General features: G+C 36.3%; 1 protein-coding gene across 19 annotated transcripts in view; it reads right to left on the bottom strand.

Annotated features, from left to right (window-relative positions):
- The window catches only part of ptprk (protein tyrosine phosphatase, receptor type K), a 125,380-nt gene that overhangs the window by 69,446 nt on the left and 41,485 nt on the right, over nt 1–14,449 (bottom strand). For all 19 annotated transcript variants that reach the window (XM_015369071.1, XM_015369086.1, XM_015369094.1 and 16 more), the window contains one exon: nt 5,323–5,445. In XM_015369071.1, the coding sequence (XP_015224557.1) occupies nt 5,323–5,445 (123 nt within the window). The remainder of the gene's footprint in view (nt 1–5,322; nt 5,446–14,449) is intronic.

The following is a 14,449-nucleotide window of genomic DNA, read 5'->3' on the forward strand; positions in this document are numbered from 1 at the left end:
CATTAGTACCTCCCAGACACAGATAAATTATTGCTACAATAAGAATTTCTCCCCTGAATGTCTTAAAACTTTTATCTCATTTAAACACAAGTCAGTCGCCTACTTCTTTTTTTTTTTTTTGTCTCAAAGGAAATTGGTGAAAGCATTACAGATATCACTGGTACACTACGGGCCGTTTTAATACTTTATTTTCCCTATCAACCATTATGATGAATGGAGGAAAAAGATAATAACACTTAATCTGGGTATACAAAGAGCCTGCCCATCCAGATGTTCAAATAATCAGCTAACCCCTTCGCCAGATGTTGCTCCTCTGCAAAATAATGAAATCTGATCATTTCCTGTATGTTATTAATTTGACAATTTAACATAAGCTAGTTATAAATGAGATGCGAGCCAAATATGTTTTATTTTTCTTTAAGGCTGTGTGGAGGCAGTATGAAACAAACCAAATGATATAATAAGCTCCGCTTGTTCCAGTGTTTTCTATTTTTTAAGATGAGTCATTGAACTATTCTTTGTCTTTCAGGTATAAAATATTACTATATTACTATTTGTTTGTGGCAACAGAGCAAGAAATATGATAAGACCCTATAATAAGGCATAATTAACCTTACAGTTCAAAATATTGAACACAAAAAGAAATGACAAAGGCTATTTTATTATATTTGTATACTGTTTTATATCTCATATAAATTGTACAATAGTTTTTAGAAGCAGTATGGTTTACCATTTATTGCTTAGCTTATTTAGTTTGGAAAAAAACATGAAACAACCCCTGCAGAAGAAAAAGGAACATTGTCAGCTTTTAACAAATGAACATAAACATCTGCTTAGGGACACACATTTTGCCAACAAAGTTATTTAGCAAATTCCCTCTGCCTGACCTCACTTCTGTTGTCGTACCCTGCATGCCTATGTCACACATGTTAAAGATCAAAGTTGATTCCCTCCTTATTTACTGAAATTAAGTTGTTCACTGGTTGTTGATGTCAACAAAGGTCCAAAAAACACACACAAAAATTAACTGATCAACGTCAGCCTCATTTCTTACTTTGGCTCTGAAACTTAAATGGTGACATGAATAAAAAGTGTTATTAAATTGGCTGCCAGCTAAAAATACTTCTCTCAGTTAGAGACCCAGATATGTCAGAATACACACAATACCACAAAATATAACCTTTGGCACTCTAGCACATTATCTTCTATGGAAATGATCTCAAACAAATGTATTAATGGTGCGTTAAAACTATTTAGTGATGTTTACGATAAAAACAAAATCTCAGACCTTACAATTACAATAATGACAATGAACAACATGGAACTAAATGATGTGGTAAAATATGGGTGAAAGTCAATAAAACTAGAAGCATTCAAATCAGGTCTGTGACATCCAAGCCGACTTCATGATTCCAAGAACATCTGACATTTTGTGCCTGGCAGTTTCAAAAATGGCTGATGTCTTTGAAAATGGCTCCTAATAGAAGGATGAGATAGTACAAGCATGAGTCTAAAAAAAGCTGCTGTGACAGACTAAGACCTAAATGTGTCACAAAACAACAGCAGCAACAGTGTGGTAGTGAGGCGGTCATATTCTTTGGGAAAACAACATAATTATAAGTTTAGTTTCCTTGTATTTTGCACATTTTGTAAATTTTGTATACATTTTTTTTTTTTACTGTGCCCATATTTCAATACATGCAATTGCAAACATGAAACTCAGATGGAAACAGTTTACGTTTTTGAATCAAACAACTAAGCACTTATCTTCTTTTCAGTCATAAGCAGCAAGTCCAGAGTGAATACAAGACTGAATCTTTTTTTTTTTTTTCATTTTTTTGCAAATAGCACTTTTTTCCCCCTTTTCTTCCCTGCATCAATATTATCACCAGCTTTTTATTGGACAGCTCGGGCTATATAATACAAACGTAGATTAATGCTTCCCTAAATGCATGCATAATTCCAAAGTGGGTGTCAAAAAAGCGGCTGTACGTTTGTTAGCTTTTTTGGAATAACAGGAATGTGCAAACTCTGGTTAAAGCTTTGCACAAATTTATTTTTTCAGCATTATCTTATTTGAAAATAGTTGTTGATATAAAACACAACGGTATTCATTCCACAGTTGATAGAAAAGTAAGAAAATAATCTAAAAGAAAAGTTAAAAGTGAAACTTATGATAGTCAGAAAATCTTAATTCACTTATATTGGAATCAGGTGAGTTACTTACAATTGAAGTTAAAAATAAAACATCAAAGACTATCTTAAAATATTTTGTAGTTGTTCTTATTAAGCACTGAATTTATCAAATGCTTGCTCAAATCATAGAAAAAGAAAAAATGCGAATAAATATGTATAAATTCCATACAGCTCTGTCTAAACAATCATTAGTGTTCAGAGCTCCATAAATATATCCTGACTGCACTTACCACCTTCTCGGAGATTATAGTCAAAGTATAGCATAGAGGCTGTCAAAGATGTGGCTTTTATGCTATTTTAAGGATGCGTTGATGCATTTCTCACTATTTATTATCAAAACATCTGGTGACACTGCACCAATTTTCATCTTCGTCGATTTTTTCTCCTCCCTTATTTAAGAAATTGCTATTGAAAGCTGGAGGGAAAAGAGGAGACATGAAGAGAAAGGCATGCCAAATAGGTTTGGAGTGTTACTGGCTGACAACATTATGAGTCGAGAGTATCTGCTTTAGTCTGCTGAGCCTCAGAGCTCCAGCCTGTGAATGTTCAACTGGCGCAGCGTTCTTTGCCAACATAGCTTCCCAGCGCTAGTCATGGTGAACTGCCAACATCAACCCCCAGTGAGACACATGGATGAATTTTAGCTTTTAAAAAAATGACAAACCATCCATAGACACTTAACACTTTTGGTTCATGGAGTGATTAGTAAACGGGACAAATAAATCTAGAATAAGGCAGCTATGTTTTCCTTTTGGCAAGAACAATTGAAAGAAATTACCTTTTGTATTGCTTCTTTCTCATGTCACCTACCATCTTGGAGATACCAAAAAATTTAAATGATACACTAAAGATAATTAAATTTGCCATCCTGTTGTTTAACTGAATATTCTGCTTTTTTTTTTTATTTAGCCATGCCTCTTAGGGTTCCAATCAAAACATATCGTCTAAGCCCATAGGCAAGGCATTTACACTTACAACTGAAGACAATCCTCTCTGAAAAATCCTACTTAAATGCTACCTCTCTAATCCCCTCCTGAAGCCTTGTTTCCTATTCACTGCATCACCGCTCCGCACCCTGCTGGCATTATTAGCACATCAAATGTCAGTTCATGCTCCTGTACCTTTAGGCTTGGCACTGAACTCCTCCTTCCAGCAACCAACATCTCGGAACCATTAACCTGCTCTGCAATCCCTCTGCCCTGCTCATCCCACAAGGTTCTAGAGAAGTTAATGCTATGTTAATTCTAGGCATTACGGATCTGTTCCCCTCGGGAAAGGTGTTTAACCTCATCGAAGTGGCAACTCTGCCCACACTGCAGAGTGACACCACTTGGTATTTATGATATATAATCCAAGGTTGTCCACCACTGGACACCTGTGCTTTGCCAAATGTACAAAACAACAACCAACAGTTTTAGATGTAAGTTAATGTGAAAGCTGAAGGAAAAAAATTTTAATATGAACTTTTCTTTGAATGTCACCAAAGGTGAGTTGCCATAATAAGAAGCATCAGAGATAAACAACATCATTATATTGTCATGGTAACAATGTTATAATGCTTCATGACGAAAAGAGGACACAAAGGGAAAATTAAGATAAGAGGAGACAAACAGTGAAGGAAGAGAAAAAAACAACAGCAAAAGAGACAAAACTACAGAAAACATATTTGAAATCCCTCCTTAAAATCATTACTCACACATCTCAACATCTTGCGCTAAGATTTTAATTTGGTGAAGCAAGTTATTATTTGAACATTGCACAGCTAGTTAACGCTACAACATTTTTCGTTTAACACTAAAGTAGGCAACCTTGCCCATTGGCCGCTGTTGATTAATGACCTCATATTCTGTTAATTAGACACTCGGCCCTGAGGCAGAACGATTTAATTTCCCCTTCATCATCATTGCTGAGGAAAAAAAAAAGACCTGCTGATTGAAGAGGGGCAGAGGAGAGAAGGAAGGAGGAGAGGAAAGGAAAGGACAAGAAAGGGGAGGTTAAAGAGGGGGAGTCTGGGAAGCAACACTAGGATTTGATTGAAAACAAACCCAAAACCTTTTAAAATAAAAAATCTATTTATCTTTTCTTTTCTCTGACGCATCCATAACTACCAGCAGAATTTGCTCCAAGCTTTACAAAAAAAAAAAACAACAACTGATTATCAGTATCAAACACTAACACAGGAAGCTTTTTGTTGGGGAGGCTGAAGTAGTTAAGCTTGTTGCTGCAACAGCAAGTCCCAACAAGATGCTTTCAGTGGTGTCATACAAAAAACACAGCTGTGGGGTTTGTAAAATGATTGATGAAAGAAGAGAAAACTGAAAGCATATTATGTTGCCCTTAAAACTTGCACTGCCATGTATTTCTTCTTTACAGTCGGTACTGTGAGCGTTCATCCTTCATTAAGGAAATATGAAAGCCTATAAAATTATAATTAGAACATGGATTTTGGGGCAGTAGTCAAAGTTTTGGAGTTCTTTCATCAGTCAATCATTACAGTTAACAAACTTGTGTTTGCCCCTACAGATCACTACTGGTTTTATTTCAGGATACAGGTATACTTCTTAATTTTTTTTTCAAATAAACTTCAGCATGGTTCAGCTATTTAAAATGGCATTCTTCCAATGCGATATCAACAAAGTTAAAATAGTTCTTCAATTGATAGATTGGGGTTATTGGAAATTTTTAGTTATTTCTTACTAATTAAATTGTATTTCAAGATATCCAAAAATGGATATTAATAAATCCTATTAACAATGTAATTGCTGATGTCCTCTACTTCAGTTTTTGTAAAACTTAAATATTTGTTATTAGGCTGAATATACTTGCTATATAAAATAGGAATTTCTGACGGGTACATTTTTAATTACATTTCAATTCAACTTAAAAGAACTTACTAACCATTAGCTAAACTACCTGCAGTTAGACAAAAATAGGACACTCTGAAGGATCTTTAGAGCCCCATAGCTTATGTTCTGGGATCACATCAAATTCCAATATAATGATAAATATAATTGAAAAGTAGAAGGATGACAACTTTTTTAAAGGATTTAAAAATCGCCCAGATTTTTGATCATTCAATGAACTGTTGGTGCTAAAAATAGGAAGGTATTCAAAGATGGACGTTACCTTGTGGCAGATCTGGTGAGACGTATGGCACTTCTTGCGTGTTGATGTGCGCCCAGTCAAAGTCGTCATAAGGGTCTTGTTGGTAATCGCACTGAGAGAAGCCTTCATCAAATGTACAGCTTCCTGCAGACAAAAAAAGACACATTATAAAGTTGATTTACTATGACAGTATTATAGCCTGCAGACATGACTAAAGTTTACTTTGAAACAATATTTATGTTCTCCCCCTTTAATACTTTCCCATTTTCTTTTTTTTCTGCCACTGAGTTGTTGCCTGAGTTCATTTCTAAAGCACCAGGAGTCCGAGCTCCATCAGTCATCACTCGAGGCCAGTGAGGATCACCTCTGACTCAAACATCAGAGCCTTCAGCTGATCATCTGAGCCCATCACCTCAGCCTTGGGGGAACCATGTGTGAGCTGGCTGCCTCCGGCTCCGCCTTAACAGGAAGTTGGCTCTAACACAATGAGACGTCACTTGTCCCTAACAGCCAGCCTAACCGATCGACCTGCAGTGATCTGTGCCTCATACTAGAAATATCGCTGATAGGAACAGCATGCTGGTCACTACTAGCTCTCTGATTCATTGACCTAGCAGTGATGCACAGCTTGTGTTAATAAAATGCCTGGAAGACACATGGATAAGAAAAGACACAATACCATCTGATTCAAGTCTGTGCCAGTTAGTGAAAGAGGTGTCCTTTGGTGTCCTTCATGTGTGTTATTAAACATATATACACATACACATTTTTGCAATAATCTAAAGATTACTTGATTTTAAGTGAATGGTATCTTCATTTAAAGCAGCAACTATGTTTATATGCACAAAATTTCATGATTGAATTGAAATGTATTGAAATTAAAAAACAAGAAATAATCAGACTGTACCACCTTTACTGACATAAGTATGTATAAAACAGTAAATCAGACCAAAAAGTGATTATTAAACATGGTGATTGGAATATTCTAATAACAGCTAAGCCTGAGTGATCAGGTAAATGCGCACTCAGGTCAGCTTACCTCATTCAGAATAACTTGATTGGATTGTCCATCAGCAAAAGACAACCCTCTCATTCGGATTACAATTTTGTTCCGATCCTGCCCAATCAGATCATTTTCATTGACACATTTTTCTTCTAATGAGCCATTTATTCTGATTACATATGTCCATGTAAAGGTAGCTATTGTTGTTGCTGAATTTCAAAAGGGCTGATCTAATTAACATGATGAAGATGGAGGCAACATCAGTGCTTAAGCACACTTTTCTCACATAGTATGAAAATTGTGTAAATGTTTTAAATATTGTACTGCTTTACTTTTCGTAATAGGTCTGTTGTGGAAATCACAAATTCTCTGGTAACTGGGATAATTTTTTTTTTTTCATTTGATGCTATTATTGGACAGTTTATGTTCTCAGATATATTTTTTTCTCCAAAGCAGTAAAACAGATCAAACATACAAAACTCCAGTTCAATATGACAACCCTAACCCTAAGCCAAACCCTAAACCTTTCTGCAGGGAAGCTGCTGAATCCATTACAGGAGAAGAGTAAAAGTTAACCATTTTCAGTATCGATAATGTTTTTACAAGGTCAGAGAACAGATGTATTTTCTATTTAGGCATGTTGGGCATTTTGTTGCTACAACAGAGAGCTAGGCTATGTCCTTTTTGTTCTTTTACAGTTGTTTTTTTTGAGTCCAACTTTTTTAGGAACAGACTCAGACTGTCTGCCACTGAACATAAGTTTGTACCTTACATGGAGACATGTGGTCAAAATGAAGCATGAAAATAAACCTAGTATTTACTTGGTAGGTTAGGTGTATTAAAGCAAAGTTAAAGTAATGGTCTCCACTTATGATAGAAAAAGGGATTGATCTTTATTGTAAGGAACAAAAACAGTTTTAAACTAACTACTTTCTTCTATCAGCAGGCTGACTTTGCCCATATTTCTTGTACAGATTACTAAAATAACTGAGACAAGAAGTCAATAGATAAATGTGTTTTGTGAATCAGTATGCAAACATAAGTGATTAAAACTGCTGCTGACCTTTACAAATTTGAGAATTGGAAATCTGCAATACAACTGTGAAAGGTAAAGTTTCTACAATTCCATTTCTTACATTAAAATGAAATGCAGCCAAACATGAAATTAAACCCAAAGTTCATGTAAGATCCCTAGAAACGTTCTCTTTTGGTGTATTTTGCGCCTCCAGAGGACATTATGAATGAATTCAATAAAAAACAGGCAGTTCGCTTGCCCCAGAGTGCAAGTCAGGGACTTTCTTTCAGTTGACACGACAGAGCACTCCAATGTCAGAATTTTAAGGCAGATAGAAGAAAAGTTATTTTGTTAAATATTTGGCTTTTTGGTGCTTTACCAACTGTTTAAATACTTTCTATTCAATCTTTGAGGCCGGCATCAGAGCTGATCATCTCAAAACACATTTTTTCCTCTTTTTTAAGTTTAAAAGGTATGAAGGAAAAAAAAAAACGAAACATTGAAATACAATTTGTTTTAATAAAAGTGACAAAAAAAAACACTGAAGGCATTGGTTAATCGGAGGGGGTCACATTCCAGCATCATCAGCAACCAGCATACCAGCAACATACACTTACTGGTATTCCTTTTTAGGTTATAGCTTCACTACCTGTGTCCTAAAGCAAACAGTGGCGGTTGTGACGGAGAGCAGAACGACAGCCCCTCAGATACCCTGCTGATCCGAGCTCTTGCTACAGAAGCTTAGCAAGAGGTGACAGGCGCCGCCAGAGGAGAAACAAGTTAACATCAAACTAAGCGAGTGTCTTCAGCTGCATAGCTGGCTGTGACTCACAGCCCCAAAGGGACACTGGATAACATTCCTCCCAGCGACACCCTTTAATTCAGCCTCTCTTTGTGGAATTTAGTTCAGTCACAATCAGTTCAATTAAGTATTTGTCAGGGCAACTCACCAGAAGATAGGATAATGAAATACTGTTCAGATGAGAAACTTACATAAAATGTTTTTTGTTTTCTTTTTTTTTTTTTGCTTGATAAGAAATATTTTGTCTTGTAAGTCAAATTTCAGCACTGGATAAAAATAATGACCTTCTGCACTTCTGATGTCAAAATGTTAGTGTTAGTCTCCGTGTGCATGCTTGTATAAAACTGCAGGACATCTTGGTCTCCTACAGTGCATGTCAGTTTACATCTTTCTGCCATGTAGTTCCCCCTGCATGGTCCAAAAGAGCAAAGTGTGAAATGTTGGGTTTTTGCGAGAACAATACCTGACACATTTATTGGAAGAAAATAGATTTTGTATCTGGCAAACCGTTTCTCTGTTGATGAGAATAAAGTTATCAGATAATTACTAGGTGAAATGCTCATTGACAACCCATATTCAGTTTCTGAATAGAGTTCACCAGATTTTACTTAAATCTTCTAATATTTCCAAAAGTTCATAAATACCAAACAGCATGAGATGTTTTTATAAATATTCATCCTTTGAGGTTTTCCCGGTTGAGTCCAAGCAGAAAAAAGTAAAAATGCTCATTTTTGTTATGGTTAATATCTCAGTAGATTTTTAAAGGCTTGATATATATTTCTCTTGTAAACATTTTAATGTGTCTTGTGTTAGATAAGGTACACAAGCTTAAGTACATAGAATAAAAAGGAGTAAGAAACCAAGAATTTAACTGGTGTTTTCTTCTTTTTTTTTATAACCATTAACATTTGTCAATGTTGTCATATTTTAGGGGCACTTAGCCTTGGATTGTATATTACAGCATGTTTGGCCTTCTTTCACCACTTTGACTCTACCTACATACCACTGAGTAAGTGTCATTTGTGTGAAGGCTTGTCCTATCAATTTTGCCTTTCAAAAATGGAATAGAAATTGTATTAGGGCTAAATTGAAACAGAACATGCTTTAAATTTGTGCTGCAGGGTTTTAACCAAGTACACATGAGCATAGCAGCTATGAAAGAGGTGTTTGACCTTGGCTGAGCAGAGAATAAAAACAACCCTCTGTTCCATTTTGTTAAACTTTTCTGATTTCTGTACATTCCAAAACTCATGTTTGGGCACCTCTGAGCTTTCAGCTGCTAACATGCTTAAAGCAGTGATTGTGTGTGTGTGCCTATGTTAGAACTGAGAAAAAAGTGTGAAAATGTCTGTGCACACATACAAACCTCAAGTTAGCCCGCTCACGGTCTCAGTTAACACTTCTAGTGTTACTAAAAGTCTAGCCAACAAAAGCCAGCATAGAGAAGCACTGATGCATGCATCTGACGGTAAATCCATGCTGCCAATAATGATTCAAGCAGATCTTGATCTCATGTTTTGCAACCATACAGTCATTTGTTCAAATTGTATATTACAAAACCTTTTCTTACAATTGTTATTTAGATTAGATAAGAATAATATTTTCTAGTTTTAGGAGTTTATTTAATGATAAAAACATATATATTATTCTAATTGCTCAAATAATGGAGGGCTTTTTTTTTATCACTTTCCTCTAATGCAGAAGATTACAAAAGATGTTGAAATGGTTGAAAGCCAAGTTGAGGATTTCATAGCTTTGTCAACTTCTAATTTTAATTAACACTATTTTACTTGAAGGCAAATTTGTGGATGTATTCCATTTGTGTTGGAAAAGATCTGATTCTATCTGTAAAATGTTGTAACATATGCCTTTCGCCTTGAGGAAAAAATGTACAGCTACCTTAGAGGAGTTGGCTACTCTGGCTATATGGTTCACTCCTTTCAGGATAGTGCATTTTTTAGAATGTACTAATGGACGATGTGGTATAACTAATCTTTACACCAGCTTTCAAAGTACATGTATATGCATGAGTAATTGTCCAGATGGGTCATTATTGCCACCTTCTCCTACATTACAAGGACATACATGCACGCTCATGCTCACACAAAAACACATACAGAGCAAGAGGAAGAATGAGAGGGAAACACACAGGCTGCATGTTAATCACTTCCTAATCAGGCTCTCTGATTGGTCGCCTCACTAATGAAATAATGGCGATTCATTTGCATAATAAAATAATTAGAGGGACCTGATAAAGGCTCAAGGGCAGAGAGGGGAAACCACACACACACAGTGACACAGGATGACTGCAGTATTCTCTAAAAGACTGCTGAAAGGCATCAGACAACATCTGCCACCGTTACTCAGAATCATTTTGTGTTGATCTGCATTGACCTCTACCTACATGAGGTGAATCAGACAATACCACTTTCACTAAAACTCTTCAAAAACATGAATCTGTACATGCCCTGGGGGACTGGGGTGGGGGGTGGGGGGGGTCCTAGGAGGTAAGAGGGCCAACTCCCAGTAGATTGTTAGTGTAGATTCAGATTATTGGTTGGCAAGGACTGGACTGTGCGACAATAGCTAGCTTGATTAGCTTTTTTCTTCTCTTATTGTGATCTCCCTGATCTGCAGAATAGGCAGTATTAAATCAGATCTAACAGCTGCTGTGTATAAACTGAGGTGTCATTTTCTCCTCTGATGAATTAACAAAAAGTCCTTCGAAATGACTAAGCTAAATTGGAATTCAAAATCAATATTTTTTGAAAGAAACTGTATTGGAAGGTGACCCTGATTTTCTGCAATGTTGTTTATAAAACTGAGAAAACACATTTTACATTACCGTTATTTCTGACTCTAGTACCAAACCAAGGACATTGTACTTTGGTCTAGAGATGTATATGTAAAATAAAGCCATCTTTGTACATTGCACATCACAAAGAAATCCAGGTCTCTTTAAGATTGTAACATCTCATGAGGCTATTGGTGCAAAGTTGTCACAAAACAAGCTAAGGCCTAAGGAAAGCCAATTTATTTTACTATCCATATAACAAAAACAGAGTTGATATAGTTATCATATCAGCAAAGATAAGAGGTGCACAGAGAAAGGAGCTGATTTGAGCTTCCTGGGGCCTGACCAACCAGACAGTAAGAATAAAATTTTAAATTTCCCCCGTTCTGATAAGTGAGGACACAATTTTTTGGCAGAACTAGGCCACGCCTACAATCCTCGGTGTAAATCGAGTTGGCTATTTTAGTAGCGCCTGTTAAAAACAAAACCGAAGGAAGCAGAGATGAGAGGCTTTTAAAAAACAAGCTGTCATTTCTATATGTTGAGACATTCACTCTGTGAAACAGTGAGAGAGAAATGTTTTTTAAATTAAAACGTTTAACAAAGTTGTACTTTTTTTAATTATTCTGACCTTTTACTTGTGAATCATGCTTGATTTTGAAAAGTTTGCAACTTTTTGGAAAAATCTGATTTAAAATAAAGATCTACAATCTTAGGGAAATTCACACAGAAGCAGTGATTGTTTATTACAGTAAACACATTAACCACTTATGTGGATAATCGGAAGATAAAGGGAGCTAAAAGCTCACCTTAAATAATTTTATTCAAAATCACTATTTCTTTTTGACAGCAAATGCTCTCTTACACAGATTGTGTAATGTCATCTTTGTCTATGAAACAAAGTATAACACTTTACTTTTAAATGCTTATTGTGTTTTTTCTCATAATGTAAACAATAAGAAAAAAGGCCAGTAAGCCAAATCCTCCTCCCAACTTTGTTTAGAGAATTTAAAGTATAGGTACAGGTTTGTGGAGCATCAGTATGCAACACACACAAGTGACCGAGGAATGACAGATACTGAAGTTCACTAAATCATCACATTAGAATGACCTTCATGTGTTTACAACTATTTTTGTTGCAGCTTTCCACACTGAAATTTCAGAGGACTTGTAACATTGTTAGAGGTCAGCTGCTTGAAAGCATCACGTTTTAGCCCCCGATTGTGAGACAAGATGAAAAAGTCCAAATCTTCTATGGAATCTGAAGGACTCAGGAGAAGACACGCTATCTCACCTTCCCAACAAATTCTGTCTATAATCTACATAAAGTACAAACCCTCTGCCTCCTTCTCACCACTCGGGCTGTCTAGTATTTATCAGAAGAGCTCTGTTTCAGTCTGCTGGCAGAGATAATATCACCTCAGAGCAGATAAGACGACATGAATGAGTGAAGGTGAAGCAGAGGGAAAGGGTATGGAGAGAGAACGATCGCATAAGGACAGAATGAATAAGAGATGAATTCTAAAGAGTAAATTGTGCATGTTGTAAAAAAACAGATTTTTTTCAAAGGCCAATAATTGCATTTACATTGTATTTTGTGAGCTGAGGTTAAATTTCAATCACATCTTTGATAATTCAATATAGTAAAAAAGTTTTAAAAGCAGTCCTAATATACTTAAAGGTACGGTGGGGGAAGTTCTTTTTTCCCGGTTGCATCATCAAAATAAGTTGTCCTCCTAATTGTCAATCGTTCTGGTGATATGTTTTATTGTAAGGCCGCCCTATGTGCTCGTCCCCATTTTCACTTACCAGTGGTGAGTCTGACATAGTTGAAAAATTTAAAATCTTCTTTTGGAAAGCAAGCCTGTATCGTGCACGAAGAGAAATGGGCTTGTGCACACTCTTGCACACATTTAATAAGCGTTCCCTCTCGGGAGTGGGTACAGGGCTGTGCATGTGCATTTTTTTTTTTCTAAAATGGAGATGACAGGTCTTCGTGAAATTCGTGAAAATCCTCCACTATACCTTAAATAACAGTAATAGTGATAAAAATGGTTACACCCTTTTGGTACCACTTTTCTCTGTGGAGTATCAAAAATCTCTTTGTGTTTGATCCGTGAGCGTGCTTCACTAAATAACCCTGATGCTGACCATCTCAAGGACACTAATAAAGTTGTACCTTATCATTTACTCTATGTGTCGTCTCTACTTTTTGTTCTCTGTCTCTGCCTCTTGTTCTCGCTCTCTGGCTGTCTGAGAATAGGTGAAATTAGCCTGAAATGATACAAGGTGACATCAGAGCAGCATGCACTCACACACACACACACACACACACACACACACACAAGCCCCAAATCGTCACGCCTCAGTTGACTTTGCAGTGCAATGCGAAGCCATCAAAGCCAAGACCCATATACATACACCTCGGCTGTTAAAACATACACGCTGGCTCGCACAATTACACACTTAAAATACATGGTGACACACAGACGTGCGCACAGTTGTGCACAGTAACAGCCATGCATGCTCTGTGCAGTACTTTAATTGGAAGTGCTGAAGGCTGAAGAATTTCTCCTTCATCTCACAATGTTGTAATTGAATTGGAGACTTGCATGTGTATGTGTGTGTGTTGAGCTAATTCATTGGTTTCCATTGGCTGTAACAGTAAAAATAGAAATGTGTGCTTTTCTTTTGAGGAGGCCTTCTGTCCAGCCATCCCTGACTATCTTCTTTTCTCACTGCTGTCCTCTCTTGGAGGATAATTTGAATTTTCAAATCAAATCATAGCCGGAACAGTTCCCGAATCTCACTTTTTTTTCTCTTTTTTTTTAGGAAGCTGATCATTTGGTTTTACAGACTGTAAAAGTTGTAATTTGAAATGCTTTGTGTTGACATTTCATTGACTAACATCACTACAAAGTGTGCTCTTATAAAGTGGTGGAGAATGTTTGTTCTGAGGTGTCTTGTTTGTATTTTCCAAGGTTTGACCATGAAGAACCTTGCTTGCTCTATTTTGAGTAACTTTGTAAAACGCGCGTATGCAAACATACATTGAAAAGTATCTTTAAACCTTGACCTTTTCCAGTTTTTGTCAAACTACAAGAATATTTCAGTTTATTTTACTGTCCAAGAATCCCCACAGCTTTATGCAGCCACCACCATGTTTCACAGTCATGTTGGTGTGTTGATAGTGATGCACACTGTATGTTTTCACCTCAATTTTGCAAATAACCAAAACAAGTTAAATTTTGGTCTCACCACTTTTTTTCAGGTGTCTGCTTTGTCTTCTATATAGGTAATGAAGAACTGCTAATAGAATATCTTATGGATTTCTTCCTGCTCACTTTAATAAAACAAGAAAAACCGTTTGAGATGTATAACTTTGGTGCTTGAGGTAAAATAAACGGATTAAATCTGAACAGATGGATGGTATTCACTAATCAGGTGACTTCTGCAGGTAACTGATTGCACTACTTGCACTAAATCTTATTAAAGAGTATTAGATCTAGCATGCTTTACCTTCACAATTATGTG

This window comes from Cyprinodon variegatus, unplaced genomic scaffold (genome assembly GCF_000732505.1).
Source record: "Cyprinodon variegatus isolate N-32 unplaced genomic scaffold, C_variegatus-1.0 Scaffold37, whole genome shotgun sequence".
NCBI lineage: Eukaryota > Metazoa > Chordata > Actinopteri > Cyprinodontiformes > Cyprinodontidae > Cyprinodon > Cyprinodon variegatus.